The 22,264-nt window shown below is 39.0% G+C and overlaps 1 protein-coding gene across 1 annotated transcript in view; it reads left to right on the top strand.

Annotated features, from left to right (window-relative positions):
• IL22 (interleukin 22) overlaps positions 1 to 21,696 on the top strand; it is a 59,155-nt gene extending 37,459 nt beyond the window's left edge. Inside the window, exons 5-7 of the mRNA XM_081330231.1 lie at positions 18,152 to 18,226; positions 18,677 to 18,862; positions 21,519 to 21,696. Of these exons, the coding sequence (XP_081186357.1) occupies positions 18,152 to 18,226; positions 18,677 to 18,862; positions 21,519 to 21,668 (411 nt within the window). The 3' untranslated portion in view covers positions 21,669 to 21,696. The remainder of the gene's footprint in view (positions 1 to 18,151; positions 18,227 to 18,676; positions 18,863 to 21,518) is intronic.
• The last annotated feature ends 568 nt before the right edge of the window (positions 21,697 to 22,264 follow it).

Raw genomic sequence — 22,264 nt, 5'->3', positions numbered from 1 at the left:
TCATATAAAAAGTTTCAGAGAACTGGTTGCTCAGGGGAATTATATTTTCATGTCCACATATAGAGTACAGCAGGAAAATATAGACACTATAAGCAAGCAAGTAATAAAAGCAGAATGTGTGAAAGTCATTTGCAGTTTTTCATATAACTTATGGAACAGTTTTTCTTTAGTTCTAGGACAGGGGTAGGCAACCTTGGCTCTTTTATGACTCATGGACTCATGGACTTCAACTCATGGACTTCCTGACTCTGGAATTCTGGGAGTTGAAGTCCATGAGTCATAAAAGAGCCGAGGTTGCCTACCCCTGTTCTAGGAGATGTCTGTTGAAGAGAACACTCACAAATGGTGAGCAGACAGATGCTCTTCACATGTTCCTACAGCTCAGAAAAATCTGCTCTTTATCATCTCTTAAAAAATAATCTGCTGCAAAGAAGAAACCAACCTTTCATAGGTTGTGTAAGTCAGGGTTCTTGCTAGAGGAATGGAGAGTCTTTGTTCAGCTTTGGCTGTTAGATCATTTGACCTTACTTGACACAGAACATACTGAAGACAGTTACATTATTTAGATGACTGTAATTTGATTTATGTGGGGCTGCCTTTGAAGACTACCTAGAGATTTTACTTAGTTCAAAATGCAGAATTTATATACCTGCTGGTTAGCCTTGGCCCTGCCATATTGTACCAGTGCCACTGCTGTAGGAGCAGCATTTCAAAGTGCTGGTCACAACTTTTAGAGCTCTTAGGCATATATATCTAAGAGGATATCTAAATGGCTGATAAAAGTTGCCCATAGACTAAACAAATGGCCATTACCATAGTCAAGGACTACCTGTATTCCAAAGTCTCCAGATGTGCATTGTTCATTATCTAGACATTTTTGTCTTTCTTGTCAACAATATTTAAGTCTGGGATGTAATGTGGCAGTTGCTTATCTGTTGGTAGAATTCAGTCCCGGAGCATTTTAGTTCCTTCATATTATTATGGTTTGTTACACTGTATATTTTGTTGCATAGTCAGCCTGATATTCAAGCTGGATTTGGCATTTTTATCCACCTATCAACCTGAGGATAGGCAGATGTGGTTGTCTGATGGATTGCCTTTTATTGTATATATTGTAAAGATTTCATAAATAAGTAGTAACATTTTAATCATGACTATCACATTGCAATTCTATTAACACTGAGGGTTTTTTTTGATGCCTGTATACTTGTGTCAGCACTTAGTTTTTCATTCTCACCTTGGGATGCCAGCTGATTTTTCCTACTTGGAGTTCACTTTTAAAACCATTGCAAGCCCTGCATGCTTCATAATTTAAATCTGATGGAGGATCTGTTGAGGCAGCCCCCATGTTCAGTCTTTGTCTGGATTTTTCCAATGTAGTTAGAACTGAACCTTGTTTGACAATACCTACTGTAACCTTTGTGGGTTTTTTTATTGAAAGTATTACAACATTTTCTCTAAGTGCTGGAGATTTGAGATGTGGATATATAGCCAGTGGCATCAGCAGGGCATCTGTGTATGGTAAAATATGGCAGCCATGGCAATATGACTGATGCCTTCCCCTTTTGAATATGCATCAGCATACAAAATAGTAGTTTAAAAAAGGGTGAAATTATTTTTAAAAAATGCTTCATTCTGTTTAATTTTTCTTTTATTAACTTCTAAAGCAGGATGGACAATCTTAGGACTGCATGGAATTCTTGGCTTAAACTTCATGAGTATTCTGATAGTGCGCTATTATTGACAGTTTAGCAAATTTATAAATGGAGCATATTTCTCTGATAGTATAGATAGCAATGCAATCTACAAAACTGAACATGGACATTTTTCCCACTCCACCACTAGATGGCAACCTTGCATATTATTCTTTTCTCTTCCTTTTTCTCTCTCCAAGTTTAATGTCCCTGCACCTTCAAGTCAAACTCAACCTGGAGAGATTCTTATTTAGGATCTTCATGATATACATTTGCCTATATTTTCCAATTTCAAAGCAATGATGAGGGGCTACTAGTTTTCTTGGACTTTTTTTTGAATCTGGGTTGACTGCTGGGGACTATAGTTTTCTTGGCAAGATTTTGGAGGTGGTTTGCCATTGTCTCCTTCTTAGGACTGAGGTCCAGGGTCACCCATCTGGCTTCATGCCAAAGGTGGGCTCAGAACTCATGTTCTCCTGATTTGTAGCCTGATGCCTTAACCATTACACCAAACTGTCTGCTTGTAGTGTTGGATTAATGGATGGTTAAACCCTTGTCTCCTGGATGCTTTTCTTAGTAGCTACTGTTTTCCTCATATAAGAAAACAATTGCGGGTACCCATATTGTGTGTGTGTTTTGCAAACAAATGCTACAAGCTTAGCTATTACTGCAACCTTCTTCCTCCCAGAAACCAAATTTTCAATAATCTCAATGACATAGATAACTTCCAAAAGGGGTTTCTTTGCTAAAACTGCATGGGTGCTTTGCAGTTGGTATGAGCTCCTCCTTGCTCTTAGCCCTGCAATCAGCCCTGAGCTGTTTCTACACAACATGCCATCTAGTCTTGTTTTGATTAATATTGCAGCTAATGGTGCTTCCTGGAGCGGAAACTGCTTTAGCAGCAGAAATGCTGAAAAATGGACCATAAATTCTTCAAACTCCACTGCATATAAGATTAGAATTAGTTTGGGTATGTATTAAGTAATCTGGGTTTATGTTTGTTTTAGCAGATTAGCTAGTGTTTAACTTCTGTTTGCTAGTTTTGTCACTATAGTCAGCAGAGTGCTCTTGCAATTTTTGCTGCAATTGATTCAAAATAATTACAGCCATTTGTACCTACCATATTAAATTATCATTCACAAGTAGATCCAGAACTGCATACATGCCTGAATCATTATCTAGTTCCAACACTTTTTCTCAAATTTAGGTAAATGCTCCTAATTGCAGAACAGTAATTTGTATTCCAGTAACAGCTCAACTTGGAAGCTGACAGGGAAAGAAATATACATAGAGGTCCAGAATGCACAAGAAATAAGTGGTTGCACTATTCTTGTAAATATAGCAAAAGCAAAAGTTGAACTAATACAGCAAAGCAACTTGGGAAAACTCACACTGAGCTGGGGTTTCTTTTCTGTTTTCCCCTGACAAAAGGTGTAGATGTTCTTTTATTCACTGCTAGAATATGAAAGCCACTTTGCAGAATCCCTCTGTCAATTATAATAAACATTGCCTACCGGTATGTGTCTGTGGTCTAGAGCTGGGCTTTTCAACCTTTTCACCCATTGTACCACTTTTAGGATATGGCAACTTCCAAATACCAACAGTCGCCTAGCAAGGTGTCAAAAACTTGATGATCAAAAAAAAAAAGGAAAAAAGTGATGAAGTACAGGTGGTCCTCGACTTACAACAGTTCGCTTAGTGACTGTTCGAAGTTACAATGGCACTGAAAAAAAGTGCCCCCCAAGCCACAGCCGAGCAAGACACCTGCCTGCCTGCCCAGTCGGCGCTCTTCCTCCTGTCCGAGGTTTTCATTGTTGTGAGCATTTCTGTCGAGGTTTGGCAGTAGGGGTGGGGTGGGGTGGTATTTGGTTTTTATTCCCCCTGTCTGCTGGGTGGTTGCAGCAGGTTTTGGTCACTTCACGTGACCCTGGGACACTGTGACCATCGTAAATATGAATCATCATCTGAATGTAAATCACAAGACCCTGGAGATGCTGCAACATTCCTCAGCAGAAGCGCCAAGTTCAGTGCCAAGCTCCAGCTGGAGCCTGGCGCTGATCCTGGCGCTTCCGCCGAGCCCTGACAGCTCTGCAGCTCCAGCTATCTCTCGCTCAGGCTTGTGCGGTGCTGCCACTGGTTCAGCTCATTCCTCTCCCCTGCTACCACTTTTCTAGGATAGTCGCGTATCAACTGCCAGGTGCCAATGTACCACAGCTGGTACCTGTACCACTAGTTGAAAAGCCCTGGTCTAGAGTTGGGGGTGTGTGTAAATGGAAGAATCTGGGCTATTGTCTTTGTTCTGTAATTACTAACAGTAAACACTGCTATCAAAAATTTCCTGGAGAATTTCTTTTTTTCCTCAAGGACTTTAATGAAAGCAGCCCCAAATTGTGCTGCCTATTGTTAGTTTATGCACATTTAATAATGATGATGATGATGATGATGTTGGAAGGGACCTTGGAGGTCATTTAGTCCAACCCCCTGCTCAGGCAGGAAACGCTATACCATTTCAGACAAATGGCTGTCCAGTCTCTTCTTAAAAAATTCCAGTGTTGGAGCATTTACAACTTCTGGAGGCAGATTGTTCCACTTCACGTGATCTTGATTCTATCCCTTTGTTAATGTAGCTTAGCACTGTGTTGGCTTTTTGGGCAGCTGCAGCACACTGCTGGCTCATATTGAAGTGATTGTTCACTAGGACTCCAAGATCCCTCTCATAGTTACTACTATTGAGCAAGACACCCCCTATACCAGGGGTGTCAAACTCAATTTCATTGAGGGCCGCATCAGCATTGCAGTTGCCCTTGGCGGGCCGGGTAGGTGTGGCCAGGGTGGGCATGGCCTACTGGGTGGGCATGGCCAGCTCTACATCATTGGTATCAAAGGTGCCAATGGGGGCCTGGGCAGGAGTGGGACAGATCTGAGGGTCTCTGGCAGAAGGAGATGGGACTGGGACAAGTGCCAAGGCATGGTCCACTGGAGGAGCCTCACTGTTCCTCTCCGGCCTTGGGGGGGGGGGTTGGACGGTGGCATGGAGGTCAAATGCCCAGCCCAGCCATCAAGCACCCACGGCACTAAGCCCAGCTTCATTTCCCCAAGGTGGCGCCCAGCTGCATTTACCTCCTCCTCAAGGCTGCTGCTGCTGTGCTTGCTCTCCTTAGCCAGGTTGCTCATGATGGATACGAGGGCAAAGTCAAGAAGGAGGCCCACTCCCTCTCTATGTGAGGAGACCTGGCTTTGTATCCAAAGCTTCCTTAGCAATAGGATTGGAGACCCCCCCAGGATAGGCCAGGAGGAGGGGGTAAGGGGATGGTGAAAGGGCAGCAGGGAAGGACTAAGGCAGGACTTCCCTCAGACCCTCCCTCTTCTTCCTTTGAGTGGTGGGAAAATATTTGAGATGAGGCAGGGAGAAAAACAGGCAAGAAACGCAGCTGGGGAAGTGTCATCCTTCGTGAGGAATGAAGAAATGCACCATTGCCTGGAAGTGGCCAGCACATGGCCCTCACCTACTTCACATATCTGGCTTGGTGGGCTCTGGGGGAGGGGATGCCATGAGCAGCATGAGAGTCGATGTTACCTGCACAATGCTGCCCAGCCCCCAGCCTGCCCGGTTTTGGCAGGCAGTGGGGCACTTTCCTGACAGTTCCGAGAGGCTGAGCCGGATGGCACGAATCTGAAGAGAAGCGCAACACTGCCCAGGCCCTAGCCTGCCCAAAGTAGGCAGGGTCATATGCTGGCCACTTCCAGGCGATGGTGCATTTCTCCATTCCTCACAAAGGGTGATACCTCCCCAGCGTGCACCCAGGGGGCAGTGCTGATGCAGCATGGGCCGGTCCCTCACTGTTTCCAGACGGCCTTGTGAAGCTAAGACTGAATGTATTTCAGCATAGATGACCACCACGAAATTGTACATTGGCTCCCAGCTGGCCTGGGCCAGGGCCAAGCCAGCGGGGGCCGTTCCCTCATTGTTTCCAGGATGGCTTCACGGGCCACATGAAACCACTTCGCAGGCCGGATCCGGCCCCCAGGCCTTGTGTTTGACATGTCTGCCCTATACTATACCTGTGCATTTGGTTTTTCTTGCCTAAATGTAGAACCTCACTTTTTTCATCATTGAATTTCATTTTATTAGATAGTGCCCAATGTTCAAGTCTGTCCAGATCCTCCTGTATCTTAAGCCTATCTTCTGAAGTGTTGGCTATTCTCCTAGCTTGGTGTCATCTGCAAATTTGATGTTCCCCATCTATCCCCTCATCCAAATTGTTGATGAAGATGTTGAAGAGCACTGGGCCCAGAACAGAGCCCTGGGGCACCCCACTACACACTTCCCTCCATGTAGATGCAGTTCCATTGAGGACCACACACTGAGTACAGCTGGTCAGCCAGTTTTGTTCCTAGAGGTACTATCTAGATTAGGTATAACCAGTTCCAGCAATAATTTATCCTTCAAAACAAGAAATGTCAAAGTAGTTAACGATCAGGCTATATCCACACATCTATAGAAAGCAGTTTTATTTTAACGAAGATAAAAATTATAACAAGTTGCTACATCAATAATACAATGGTTATCAAACTGTCCAGTGCCGGGAGTTATTAAAATTTAAAATAGGATTGCTCCTTTTTAACACTTTGACATCACAAATTCAGGAATCAGTTTAATCATACTATTTAATTTAAATTAGTGGATTCCTACACTAGACAACAGTGGACTAGATGTCTCCTCCAGCCTTGCCATTCTCCAGTTCTGTGGCATCCTTGGGGCAGACAGTGATTCTGGAACTTAAACTGGTAACATTTCTTCCATATGAAGATTTCTCTTTGAACCAGAAGGCATTTAAAGGTTATTAAAACCAGTCCTGGTTGTATTACACTGAGAACTTAAAACATACAGATAACTAGCTTGACATGCCTCTTAACTATAGATAGTAAAAGTGTAAGAGCCTACAGAATGTTTCCCTTTGTCTAACTCTACCTGCCAATTATAGAATATGTAACTTGCTTACTAAATTTTAAAGACTTTGCTAGTTTGCAGGCATCACTTGCAATCTAAAGTAACTAGTTACATGCTTGCTTAGAATGTGTTATGTATGCAGGCACCTGCATAGCAACAGCCACTAGGGGGCGTTGGCCTGGACGGTTTCGGCAGGAAACCCAGTTTCGGCGGGAAACCTAGGGCCAACCCCATTGGCTGTTAGCTTACCTGGCCAGGTATATAAGGAGGCCAGGTAGCCCTCATTCCCCAGTTCACTTCCCCCTTCCAATAAAGAGCTGAACTCACACACCGGCTGGCGTCTCTTCCTTGCGTCGGACCCACTACACAATAGAATGAGTTGCTATAACACAACTTTGTGCACAGAATCCTATGGAACTAAGTAGGGAGGTATATATATAAATATTTTTATGCATTTTAAAACTACAATTATAGTCATAAAATCCTGTAAAAAGGAATCAATATTAGCTAAAATGTCAGATTGTGCACTCAAGGTGGCACATAAAATTAAATCTAAATATTTTTTTTAAAAACCCACAAACATGCAATATCAAACAAATGTATGCAATATATTGGGGGGAGGGAACCCCCCTCAAATTCGTGCACACACCCTTTATCTATCAGCCAGAATCACAAATAGCCTTGACTTCTGGTCTGTTTGCACAGTTAGATTTTTGGAGTTCATGACATGATTGGAGCTGGATGAAACACCAGGGGGATGATATTCCAGAGGGCAGGAATGGCAACAGAGGAGTAAAATGATCTCCATAAATAATTGCTTCTCTCCCTTGCCACCTAAGTGCATCCTGCCTTTCTATGCCAAACAAACATAGCCCACTTCTTTTTGTGTCCCACAAACATTTCTCTGTAAATCCTATTTTTGCTATCTCAATCTGTGGATCAATTCCTGTGATACAAGGAATTGCCAAAAGTCAGAATACAGTATCCACGAGCACTAGGGACCTGTCCACCAAGGGAGGAGGATTAGTAGGTATTATGTCAGCCTTGTCTGGGCTTCGTGTGAGTAGCTTCATGTGAGCATTGCTGACCAACCTCTTCTTGGCCATAGGAGATGTTGGGTACCAGTGGAGCTCTGAGAGTGATATCCTACCAGAAAGGGACTTCAGCTTGGTTCTGGGATTCTAAATGGGCATGCTGCGATTCTGACTCCCCTGGTCAGAAGATCAGGGGGAATTTGTAGCATCTACCAGGGCCTGCCAGTTTTCCAACCCTGTTGCTTCCTAGAGTAGGTTTTGTCCTAGGCAGGGATCTGGAAATTATTATTGGTTTCTGCTGACTCGCCTGTATCTCCTCAGAATTAAATCCACTAAAAATGGTAGTTTGAATAGTAATAGTAAGAAGCTAATTAAATTCTTAATGCACTGCGGTGTATACAGAAATAGGGCAAACAGAGCAATAAGCATGCACAGTGATCTTCCCAGTGAAAAATGTGCCAAGCAAAAATGGAAAAATAATTACAGAGCTATCAGAAAAATAGTTATGAGAAGGAAGGCATAGATACCTAAATGAATAATATCAACATACACACAAAATACTTGTCTTGCAGTAGGGCTTGCTTTATTTTTTAAAAAATAAACCATACTGCAAGATAACAAGCTTTTTGTGTGTATGCTGATATTATTCATTTAGAATAATTCCTTAATTATTTTATTTGGTTTTGAAAATATTAGAAAATATGTTAGATAATCCATTGATGGAATGATGCCTCTCTTGTTTTTCAATAATGCTAATCTTAGGTGACAAGATGGGTGACCACTCGCAAGAGAACAGGAAATATTCTCAGCCAGAAATGAAGCCAAGATCACTTCTCACTGATCGGTTCTGTTTGTTTGAGTTAACAGAGAACATGGTGGAGAAGAAGTGAATGCACAGTGTTTCCACTGCTGTGTATGGAAGAAAAGATGGGTGAATACTCAAAGCTTCCTCTCTTTATATGCCTTTTCAGTTTTTGAAAAGGCTGGAGTTTCAAAGCTGAGGGTGACATCTTAGAGAAAAAGACACAGTGCTTTGAGTTACTCCCTACTTGATTTCTGAAAGAAAGAAAAAAGAAAGAGTTCTATGTGTAATAGCTCTTCATCCCTAACTGCAAGAACCTCGTCGTTATTGCTTGAAATACCAAAATCAGTCATGAAGCATCGTTGTTTTTTTTCCCTGCTCAGCATTCTATGGAGTGAGTTGAAATCTTTTCCAAACGGTATGAAGGATTGTCGTAATGACCTGCAAACTGGAAAATTGCTGCTGTTTTGTCATTTGTAACATTCCCTGTTAACAAGGAAAATTTTAAGCATGGGACATCAGTGGAAAAAAAAGTAATTCTTTCTGCTTAAGAAGAAAATTTACTTTCCAGTGGATAAGTCTAGTTGAAGAAATCGAAGTGAGAGAAAGAGTAATTCGGCAGTAACCTCAACTATGGAACTGGAAGCCTAAGAGAAGCCCACAGAGAAGCTTTTAAAAGAAATTTATGAGCTTTAGAGTGACTACAGTGATGATGGGCCAACTGCAAGCGAGCTCTATTTTTACAGTTCTTAGATCCTCCCAGTCCCTAGGTCCCAACCAAATAAAATTTTTTATTTTTTATTTTATTTTTTTTATTTTATTTTTTAATTCCATTTATATCCTGCCCTTCTCCGAAGACTCAGGGCGGCTTACAATTTAAACACAAACCAATGTGCTTAGCAATAGCCTTCATTCTATGTATATGCCTGCTTATTAGGGCTTCCCCCCCCAAGCGGCATTATTACAGCTTAATTGCCCCCAACAGTCTGGGTCCTCATTTTACCTACCTCGGAAGGATGGAAGGCTGAGTCAACCTTGAGCCTGGTGGGATGCGAACCTGCACTAATTGCAGGCAGCTGGTGTTACTTAAGGAGGCATTAGCCCACTGCTCCACCAAGGCTCTCAAAATAGCTATTTGTATCACCTTAATAAGTTAAACGTTTCTACGTTGAGTAAACCCTGTAATTCTCCCCACTCCAAATTTCAACCTTATTTCTATTATGATGTCAGTGTGTAAAATGTGTGCCCTGCAGTGCTCACAGGCCACAAGGTTGCCCACTCTGAGTTACAGGAAGCCTGAGTAAAGAACTTCATATACATAAATAAACCACACTGTGAATTTTAAGCATGCTCTACAGGTTCCCACCCTGAAAAGTGGTAAGAAACGAGGAACATCAGTATTAAAAATTGCTTAAGTAAAGTGGGCCTAACAAAGCTAATTTTTGCCAGCAAATCCCATACTTTTCAGAATCTTACCATTGAGCACCATGAGACAGACACCATGGATTAAAAGCAGAAGAGGCCATGTCAAGAGTAAAGTATCTTCCATGTGTCAGCTCATCTAATTGACCTTGAAAATAATACATCATGCCTGGAATGGGCACCATGTGTGCAAATAACAATAGGGCTTTCTTCCTGTTTCTGAACATCACATGGGTTTTGGTAGTTGTTGCTGCAAGAAAATAACATTGCTGTATCTTAAAAAAAAATCACATGTGAAGTATAGCATTGGCAAAGCTGATCTAAAGCATGTTTGTAGCTATTGAATGTGGGGTAAAGGACTTCTGGCCCCTAAGGATAGAAGGTGTACCCTGCAATATAGGTAGTCCTTGACTTATGACCACATTTGAGCCCAAAATTTCTGTTGTTAAGTGAGACATTTGTTAAGTGAGTTTTGCCCCATTTTACGAACTTTCATAGTTGTTAAGTGAATCACTGCAATTGGTAAGTTAGTAACCCAGTTGTTAAGTGACTCCGGCTTCCTCATTAACTTTGCTTGTCACAAGGTCACAAAAGATGATCAAATGACCTTGCGACACTGCAACCGTCATAAATATGAACCAGTTGCCAAGCATCTGAATTTTGATCACATGATCTTGGGGATGCTGCAATGGTCATAGGTGTGAAAAACGGTCATAAGTCACATTTTTCAATGCCATTGTAACTTTGAACGGTCACTCAGTGAACTGTTATAAGTCAAGGACTACCTGTATCTAGTGACAACAAGACACAGTATGGATTTTCATTTGTTCACAATGCATCTACTTCTCAATATTTTCCATGCAACTGCTTGAAGTGAGGCTAAACCAATGATATGAAAGGCATCTCCTGCCCAGGACTTAAATGGCATTTTGACATGTTGTCAGAATGCAGAATTTTGCAGGATCTGTATAGATTAGTGCATCTTGAAACCTCAGAGGAGTTGCAGATTGCCTCATATATGCACTTACGGTGAGCTGGAAATTCTTCATAACAAAGTTTTCATTAGCTGGCTTGGTTTCACCTAAACTGTCACCAGTAGTTGGACTGAATAATGATGGAGTTTCTCACCTAGTCATAAGTGGTAAACCTTACTTTGTATGCTGGCTTTTGTTTCTTTAAAAACACTGCGTTGCTTAGTCATTATAACTAGGAATGGCAATTTTGTATGATGGAAAGTTAAAAAGAGTTTTCCTGCACAGACATACCTGGAACTATATATTCCCATTTCAAAATGGGGACGGTCTGAAATGTGCTTTCATTCTTTTTTAGGTAATTTTTTTTAGTTTCATTGATAACTTAGGAAAAAATAAATAAAGTATTTTTGCCTATTGATAATATTCATTCAGTTGCAGCATAGCAAATATTGGCACTATTACTAAAATATAGTATGTTACAAAACTCCTTCTAGTGAAACTCTGGAATATCAGAAGCTACAAGTGCATGAAGGCACAAGAGAAAGTTCAGTTACTCTTGGTAACCACTTTATTCCTTTGTTTTTATATGATGTAGAACATATGTTTAAAAATGTATTTTCTATCATACAGAGAATATATATATGGTATAGTGGTTAAGGCCCCAGGCTAGAAACTGGAAGATCATGAATTCTAGTCTCGCCTTATGCTCAAAGCCTTAGGCCACTCCCTCTCTCAGTCCTAGAAGCAGGCAATGGCAAATCACTCCCAAAATCTGCCAAGAAAACTACAGGGACTTGTCCAGGCAGTCACTGGGAATCAACATTGACTAAAAGCAATAGCAATAGCACATAGACTTATACACTGCTTCATAGTGCTTTACAGCCTCTCTAAGCAGTTTACAGAGTCAGCATATTGCCTCCAACAGTCTGGATCCTCATTTTATCAACCTTCTATTGGTTCCATAATTTTGTAATTCCATATCATAAGCTTATTTGGATTCAATGTATTTCCTTATATGTTTTGTACTGTATCTGATTCTTTAAACATGCTTCTCTAGCTTTTATAAAAAAAGTCATAGGATTTCATACTGTTTAACATTCTAGCATGGCTAATTGAGTTAACATAAACTGAAAAGTTAACACAAAGGATTCATTTGCAACCACACAATATTTAGTCCTCACGCTAGAATAGCAGAGAATGGGTGCAATGGCTGCCTATCTACCTTTTTTGGTCAATAGAACTTGCAGAAGTCCTAACATGTAAAATACTGGTATATACATTTTCTGCAAAAAATTAACCATTTTTCTACTGAAAATCTTTATTTACAAAAGGCAACTTTGAGCATACTAAATGTAATGTTATCCAAGGAATTCTAGCAGTGGCTCTCAGAAAAGAGAATCCAACATATCACACAGCCTACTAGGTGAAATCTTAAACATATCGAGAAATGCTGCACAGATTGTATTTTAGAGGTTGATCCTATTTTACATCTGTCAGCCACTTGTTTGTGTCACAGGTAGTCACGGGCTCTTCAAGCCGCTGACTAATTGGGGCCACATTTGTGTTTTTCCAGCATGTCTTAGCAATAAGAATAACATGGAGAATCAATTTCTGTTGCCTACCTCTCAAATTTTCAGTTAATATATATGGGATCAAAAAGAATATGGTATGTCCAGAAATGACTTTTCCCCAGAATATAGCAAATTTCTGATATTATCTATGTTCTTTTTTCACTGGAGAAGAGCCTAATGCTGGGAAAGATCGAGGGCAATAGAAGAAGGGGACGACAGAGAATGAGGTGGCTGGATGGAGTCACTGAAGCAGTAGGCGTGAGCTTAAATGGACTCCAGAAGATGGTAGAGGACAGGAAGGCCTGGAGGAATGTTGTCCATAGGGTCGCGATGGGTCGGACACGACTTCGCAGCTAACAACAAAAATGTTCTTTTTGGCTTCTGGGGGTGAAACCCTTCTACCTCAGTTGATTGAAAGAATGCTAAAATGGTTCACCATTGTAGTTTTTAATTAAAAAAACATGCAGAAAATAAGAAGTTAAGGTAAAGAAAAAATAGTGATTAAAAAGTTTCTATGGGTTTTGAACTGGCAATTTTCCATTTATAAGACAAATGTGGTGGCTATAGTGGTATTATAATAACCATAGTAATAAGGGTTCTCAAAGATAATAGAAACAGAGCAGTATGAAAGTTTTTCTTTTTTTAAAGACAGCTGCTTATTATCTCTGTGTATATGCATTTTGATACTTTAATTTTGAACACACACACAATCAATTAATTCTGTATGTATATGTACATTATGTATATGTGAAAACCAGTAGATGTAGTGGTTCTGTAGTTTCTCTCTTTAATCTAATCTAATATCTAATCTAATCTAATCTAATCTAATCTAATCTAATCTAATCTAATCTAATCTAATCTAATCTAATCTAATCTAATTGAATCTGGATTTTCTTAAACTGATTTAGAATCAAGCTGCCATGAGGAATAGCTTAAACTATATGTGCAAATATGGCCTAAGGAAAGCTATGTTTACGTTAGTACTAGTAAAAAATATTCATAATGTTAAATTCAAGATTTGAAAAACCAAAGCTACCATTTTTAATTGAAAACTACATTTTTTTTTAAAAAAAAAACATGGGTTCAGAAGTAAGGAGTGCCTATTAAAATGCATAGAATGTATATCTTAAAATATTTTCCAGACACGTCTTTGGGAATACCATGAGAGACATAAAACATTTTAGTATATTTCTTTTGACAGTTTTTGTCCTGTTCCAAAGAGTAAGATTTAAAGGCTCTAATCTATCAATATCCAAATATTTTCTCTATGTACCTTATTCATATTACCTTTAATAATTTGAGAAATATCACGTAATAATAATACCAAAATAGCTAATAAATTTACAGTTGAAACTATTTTTAAATTAGACTTTTTCAATGGAAGTAGAGTACAGAGGTCATGGCATTAAGGCAGTCACAGTACTAAATTCTAAATCTTCTTTAGAATAGCAGTTTTGAAAAGCAGGGAAAACTCCTTTTCAATCAGTGTGGTTACATAATTACAGCCTTTAAAAAGTGGAAGGGATTGGGTAAAAATACAGGAATACCAGGAGCAGCATGCTGAAATATGCATGCCAAAAATTGCCCACAAGAATCAGCCTATCAGCCTGACACCAATACATCAAGCTATCAGTATGACATGAATATCTAGGAAGTTTCTGGGAAAAAATAATCAAGCGACGAATCTATGAACACCTAGAGGCAAACAACCAAAAGCCAACATGGGTTTGTCAAAAATAGATCATCCCAGAGAAATCTTATTGCATTCTTTGACAAAGTGACAAAATTAGTGGACCAGAGAAATGCTGTGGATATAATGTACTTGGACTTCAGTAAGGCATTTGACAAAGTAGACTCCAACCTATTACTTAATAAATGTGGGTTAGCCAACATCACCACCAGATGGTATTGTAACTGGCTGACCAACCATACTCAGTGTGTAGTTCTTAATGGAATTGTATCTACATGGAGGGAAATATGCAGTGGGATACCCCAAGGCTCTGTCTTAAGCCCAGTACTCTTCAATACTGTATCTTCATCAATGATTTAGATGAGGGGATAGATGGGAACTCATCAAATTTGCAGACAACACCAAGCTGACAGGAATAGCCAACACTCCAGAAGATAGGCTTAAGGTACAGAACGATCTTGACAGACTTGAACATTGGGCTCCATCTAACAAAATGGAATTCAATGGTGAAAAAAGTAAGATTCTACTTTTAGGGAAGAAAAACCAAATGCACAGGAATGGTATAGGTAGTACCTGGCTCAATAGTAGTAATTGTGAGAGGGATCTTGGAGTCCTAGTGGACAGTCACTTAAATATGACCCACAGTGTACTGCAGTTGCCAAAAAAGCCAACATAGTCCTAGGCTGCATTAACAGAGGGATAGAATCAAGATCACGTGAAGTGTTTATACCACTTTAATAACGCTTTGGTAAGTCCACACTTGGAATACTGCATCCAGTTTTGGTTGCCATGATGTAAAAAAGATGTTGAGACTCTAGAACAGACATGTCAAACTCATGACATCACATGACGTTGCACGACGTATTGGGACTGTTTTGCCATTGCTGGCAATGGGGTGGGCATGGTTTCTGTGTGATGTGTCTGGCCTGTGGGCTGGCAGGTTGACACCCCTGCTCTAGAAAGAGTGTAGAGAAGAGCAACAAAGATGATTAGGGAACTGGAGGCTAAAACATATAAAGAACGGTTGCTGGAATTGGGTATGTCTAGTTTAATGAAAAGAAGGACTAGGGGTGATATGATAGCAGTGTTCCAATATCTAAGAGGTTGCCACAAAAAAGAGGGGGTCAATATATTCTCCAAAGCACCTGAAGGCAGGACAAGAAGCAGTGGATGGAAACTAATCAAGGAGAGAAGCAGCCTAGAACTAAAGAGAAATTTCATGACAGTTAGAACAATTAGTCAGTGGAATAAGCTGCCTCCAAAAGGTGTGGGTGCTCCAACACAGGACATTTTAAAGAAGAGATTGGACAACCATTTGTCTGAAATGGTATAGGGTTTCCTGCTTGAGCAGAGGGTTGGTCTAGATTCTAGAAGACCTCCAAGGTCTCTTCCAACTCTCTTATTCTGTTATTCTGTTATAAGAAGACTAAAGATCTGTCTTCCAGAGGTATGCAGGGATATAGTTGTATTTCCATATTTCACTTATATTTTCTGTGGGTAAAATATGATACAGTCTTTTCCCAAGATATAAGATACAACATACTGTCAATTTTGGTGAGAATTCCTCTCCCATGACCTTGTTGTTATTTGTAATGCACTATGGCACCTTATTTCTCTTACCATCACTGAAAACCAATATTAAAAAAATCAGCTATGGGATTACATTGGATCAGTTTCTTGGTCGGTTTGTATAGGACTTAACAGAGTACCGAATATCAGTTGTGTCCTTATTTCTTGATTTTATAAAAAAAAAATGTAATGAACACATCTATATCTATAGTTATTACATTATTTATGGAAAGTATGTTTTATCTTTCTGGTATTTTTCTTTTAAAGATAAAGAAGATGAAGGTTTATATTTACTTTGAGTAAATAACATATGCTGTACATGTATCAAACTGACCCATTAATGACCTGAAGTGGATTTCTTTGTATATCTGAGTGGTTAAAATGCATTCTTTGAGCATTATCCCTCATATCCTAATTTCCTGTCGCACACCTTTTCTCACACAGATGCTAAATTTGGGTACAGTCTAAGGGGTTTTCTTTCAAGAGGTGAACATGCGGTTTGACAGGGAAATTTTGTTCTGCCTTTCTTCTGTGGTCATGCTTTCGAAGGATCCTTATAGAGTTGATTCCTGGATAAGTAACATTCAACACATGAAGAGCATTGTCATTTAAAGGAAACTCTAAATGGTGAAATCCCACACCAGAACTACTAATAAAAACCAAACACCTCTTCTCTAATACCATTTCCTGAATTGTGTTAAAACACGTAATTCTGCTTGGTTGAAAAATTTCAGTGATCGAGTATATATATCAGCATCCAGAGAGGTGAAGATCAGACTTGCAAGTAGACAGTTAAGTTACACTACTCTGATCCTAGTTTCCAGATCTGTAGCAAATAGTTTTTCTACGTAGGTTAGATATAATGGCTTGGAAGATTTGTCTCTTTTTCATTCTAATGAGTACTTGTTCTAATGTCGTTACTGGTTCAATTTTTGAACATATAAAAGATTCTATACTGAAGCTAGAGAATGATTTTGTAAGTATGCCTTCAAACTTTCCTTTAAATGTTTCTTTTCTCCTTTTGGTTGAAAACTAGCATAGTTACAGCTATAATTTGGAGCAGCTACCCAGTTTGATGTAGTGTGGCTTGATATAGACTTCTAATAATTTTGAAAACATTGCATTTAGTTCTTTGGGGTGAATTATTTAGAACTTGGTTTTACTACAGATTCTGTTGACCAAAGGTTTTGCAATTATAACTACTAGTTCACGTACACCTCATTGTTTATTTTAATACAACTGATGAAGTTATAAAACTGGTGTATGATATTTTTTCTAGAATTAGAGTTTATAAAATATTGACTATTTAAGAAAAAATGGGCAGAGTTGCCTACTTGTTCAAATACATAAACTGAGGTATTTCATTCTGAATGAGCCACCTCTACTACTTTTTCACTAACACTAGAACAGATAACTTGGCTAATGCCTTCTCATAGTTCTATGACAAATTAAACATCCTCATGCAAATGTATTTTTCCAAAGCTTTCATTCAAAGAAGTGTCAAACAATTTTCTTATTTTATAATTTATAATTATAGAAGGTTCTTGAAAATAAATATAGTTTAAGTGTTGAACTTGACAGTTCATTGATATCATTCTCAATAGATTGATATCTTTACCTGAAGCAGGTTTTGGTGTTAGTAAAATTTGGCTATTTGGTAATTCACTACAAACTGAATTAGACACAGTAAATAAACACTAGTGGTACTGTACTTCTCAAGGGATTATTTTCATGAAAGTACTTACTGACTCCGCAGATGAAAATGCAGCCTACTTATCTTAATTTTTAATGTTAAAAATAATACCATATTTCAGTGCAGAAGAAGTTGAGCTCTATTCTTCATTTTCCTTTAACAATGTTATAGTAGCACTAGTATTTTAAAGTATTCTGCTTTTTTGTGTTGTCAAAGTAGCTATAGCTGTAAACTTTGTTTAATTATGTTGAATTAATTAGTACTGCATTTTCTTGTTTGATTCTTGGAAAATAGGTTTTTGTTGGCAACCCAGAACCAGTGGAATGTAATTACTGAATTTAATGCTTATATTTACTATATTGTGCTATTTTTAATTAATAACAGTATAGTAATTTAGTATTAGTAATGCTTATGGAATACAAACTAACAACAGCTGCAAATGGTGTGATACATTATTTTGCTTATCCTGATATGCTGTGCTTGGGAAGTAAAAATCATTCCTTGAGTTCTTCCTACCTCTAATTTAAAAGGAAGGCAATAAAGTTGGCAAATATGTGCTTAGTTCTAAAACATTTCTTTCATTTTCTAAGCTGAATTTATGAGCAGAAGTAGAATAGAGGAATCAGAGACCAAGTATTACTGTAGCTTTTAAGAATGTCCTATACATAGTTTGGATTTGAACCAGAGTTTTCACTTTAAAGAATTTATTATGTTATTTTGTGGATTGAGCCATTTGTATCTTGTATTTCAGAACACCAGTCAGTCTGACATCGCTGATAATGGATCTATTTTCACACACAGATTTCAAAATGGACTATGGAGAGAGGTAATTTCTTCCATTTGTTCGATGGAGAGGGACACATATTTTATCTCTAATCCTGAGTTGAAATATCAATTACTGCAAAACACTTGATAATAGAAGATATTTTCCCTACACACAAGAACATGGAATATATTGCCAGCTTTGTTAAATTATACAATGCTCACATTTTTTATATAAAACTTATATGTGAAGGATGGAACTTTATCAGCCATAGTGACATGATTTTGGAGATGCATCAGGAGAAACTCTAAGAAGTCACTCTGATTTCAGAAACAGCTGGCCATTGTTTTGACACTGAGTTTTGCCAAAGGTATCAATGACAGAGTGAGGATACTTCCTGTAAAATGAAAAAACAAAAACAAAAAAACAGCACAACTTTTATTTGAATTGTTCAAATTTCTGTTACTGGAGAAATGTCACCAAAATATTTCTTTTTTGCTGATTTTCTGGCAGGCCAATGAAAAAAAGATCTTACTTGCACAGATGATTTCCATGTACAGCAACATGTTGAAAAATAAAACCAAAAATCAAACTCCAGAGCACCTCAGAGACATAATAGAAGCCTTTGAACAATATAAAACACAATTCAGTGAAAGTTTGAAGAAAGCAAATGATATTATTGAAGTGGCAAACCTTCCGGTAAGTATAAACAATTTCCTTTGCTTTATAATATAGGATAAAATTAAAAGAAAATTAAGAAACCAACATTATGTAAAACATCACTACTTCTATTGTAAAGTTATAATATTAGAATCCTGTAAGTCTGAAATGTGCTTCCCCCATCCCTCCTTTGTATGAACTAAGGAGTTTATCTGACAATAATTAAATAGCAAAGTGACCTTCAAGTCTCAGTGCAGTAACTGTGAAAAACAAAGATTTCCTCTTGTACATCCATTACCTACACACAGGCAATGCTAGTTAGGGTGATGAGAGGCAAGACAAATGAATCTAGACCAATTCATATTGGAGAATACTGATACGGTAGAGGAGTACCAGCATAATCTTGAAGAAGAAATGTGAGAGCAATTGCACCAGCACCAGCTCAGGCCTGAGAAAGAGGAAGGGATGAGTGTTCTGTACCAGCCTGCTACCGGCCTTGCAGAAAGGCAACCCCTGTACAAACGGCAGAGGCTGGAAAACGTCTGAGGCTGGAAAACGTCTGCCAAGTTTATTACACAAACAAACAACAAAACATGAAACAAGATACCGGAGCTTTGATCCTCAAACGGAGCGGTTGCTTTCAGCAACCAGCCCTTCCCCAAACACTCCCTTTATTAGAGTTCAGGGCGTGGCCTCCCTGTGCCTCCTTCCGAGGAGTCCCACAGCCTTTCTCTGCTTGCTCCTACTTGACTGCCTCCTGCGTCGGGCGTCCTTGAACAGGGCCAGCTGTGGGTCCTCTTCATCCGCACTGTCGGGCTCGCGCAGCTGAGTCTCCACCAAGTAAGAGGGGCCTGGCTGGGGGCTCTGCGAAGCCTCCAAGCCATCATCAGCAAGTTCGTCTTCAACACCCTCCTCCTCCTCCTCGTCTGAGTCATCCGAGTCATCCGACCCGGCTGCCGAACCCACAGGCTGACCCTGAATCACAACAATGAGAAAGAGACTTTAGGGCAGGAGTCCCCAACCCCCAGTCTGTGGACTGGTACCGGGCCGCAGCATGTCAGCAACTGGTCCGCACAAACAAGCAAAGCCCCATCCGTGAGATGCAGGCAGCACACAAAACCACGCACTCTCCGGTCCATGGAAAAAGCTTTCTCCACGGAACCGGTCCCTGGTGCCCAGAAGGTTGGGTGACTCTGCTTTAGGGTGTAGAGAGAATAGGAACTGTTCTTGAGGTACAGGAGGAAGAGCCTCTGCCAAGCAATGGTCTGATGAAAGAAACCTGACTCCAGGTTAGGAACCCAATGTGAGTAAATGTCTCAGATAAGCCCCCTAGTTCATACAAAAGAAGGAGGGGGGAGGCACATTTCAGACTTGCAGGATTCTAATGTTATAACTTTACAACAGAAGTAGTATTGGTCTACATAATGTTGATTTCTTAATCTGGTCCACCATTTCTCCATAAAAGGCAATGGAGAAAGCAGCCAGGGGCCTTTAGAAAGACAGCCAATGCAGACAAAGCATGTGTTAAATATGTGGGGGGAAAGTATATGAAAATTAGACTGATTCAGACTGGCTCCCCCATGATTTGCTGAAGTATAAAACAGAAGGAATAGAAGTGGAAAGGAAAGCACAGAACCTTTGAAAGATTCTGCATAATAAGAATTATCCTGCTTGGATTCTCTTTGGTGTAAAAGGGACAGAGAAAACCCAGGCAAGCCTTCAAAATTAATGGCAACCCTTCAAGGTAGGCCAGGCCAGCAAGCAGACATCACAAGGCTCCTGGAACTACTTTAATATAGCAAGGTATAATAACAAAATCTTGAAAACCTGTCAAAGTTTCTCCCTGCCCCCAGACAGTACCCAGGCAAGGTTATTTGGAGTCTCTATTTCACCACCACTTCTCTTTTTAGGGCTGACAAACATAATCGCTCTTGCAGTTCTTCTTCAACGTTATCTCTGTATTCCTCTACAGAGACAGAATAGGAGTTGTCCCACTTTACACATCATAGGTCATACAGGATGAAACTATTGTGGATTGCAGTTCAGCAGTATCTATGTCAGACTCCCAACTTTGGCAGCTTTCAGATGTGTAGACTTCAACTTCCAGAATTCCCAGTTGAGAAATACTGATCTAAACAATGCATTCCCCACTCCTATTATAGCGGGAAGGAATAAAAATAATGTAGTAGTTCCTTACAGGAAACCAGAATTCTGGGATTATTTTGAGGGGCTTAGGAATCATTGAGTGCATTATCTATGGTATATGGAAAATATCATTCATGTGAGCAAGGCCTGTTTTTTCCAGTTTTCCTGATTTTAAGGAGGCATTTGGGAATATGTTGTTGCTTTTGAAGTGTGTAAAAGTTATATATCATACTTTTAATATGTTAATTACCTGAACATGGTAGAAAACCATGCTATTAATTTTCAGTGATCACATTCACAACAGGCTGAAGAGGAATCTTCAAGAATTATATTGAACCTGATATTGGAAATTTCCAATTCTACATTATTAGATTAGAGCATTGGAGTTTGAAAAACATGTATCCCTTTTACTTTTTCTAGCACACATACTATTACTACCTGCCTCAATTTTTATTTAATAAATATACTGTACGTGGCATATACAATGCATTGCTTTATTCTCATAATCTTCAACTATTTTTAATGTATTACTATTTTTAATTTGAAATAGATGAATGATGTGAAAATCCAACGCAAGGCAGTAGCTGAAATGTTTCGTGTCTTGTTTGAAGTGAACACTGAAGAAAATAAACGACAAAAGAGAAGTAGAGGACAAAGTCCAAGAAAGCAGAAGACATATATACCAAATTTCCGAGGATAACACTCTATTTTATTTTAAGACATCCTTTTAATATATAACATTTATTTATTGGTATTTATCAGTTTAAAATGTTAAATTATTTGAAATTTATAGTGTTATCTAAGATTAATCTTATTAAAACCATATTTATCTTTTATTTTTTTTCAAAATTAAATCAGGTGGTTTTTTATGGAATGCATGTATATTTAATTATTAAACTCAAAATACTACAATACCCCATTGATTTATTTATTGCATTTATTGGTTATGAGGTGATGGTTTGCTCTTAATATACAGCTGGAATTTATTTATTGAATACCCTTATGTCCATATACTATGTATGTGTTCTGGTTGTGGGGTATATTACCATATGATGTAGTCTCCTGATTAGAGATCTCAGATTGCATGGATGCATGAAGGTCATTTAGTTTTGCTTGTAACATGCAGGGCAAAATTTGCTGAAATTGCTCAGTGTGGAGCATACCTTGAATGAAAGGATCAAATCATATATTTGATAATAATATAAGAATAATATATAACAGAATAACAGAGTTGGAAGGGACCTTGGAGGTCTTCTAGTCCAACCCTCTGCTCAGTCAGGAAACCCTGTACCATTT

This window comes from Vipera berus, assembly GCF_964194415.1.
Source record: "Vipera berus genome assembly, chromosome: 6".
Taxonomy (NCBI): domain Eukaryota; kingdom Metazoa; phylum Chordata; class Lepidosauria; order Squamata; family Viperidae; genus Vipera; species Vipera berus.
Note: the sequence above shows the minus strand (reverse complement) of the source record. Positions and strands in the feature narration are given on the sequence as shown.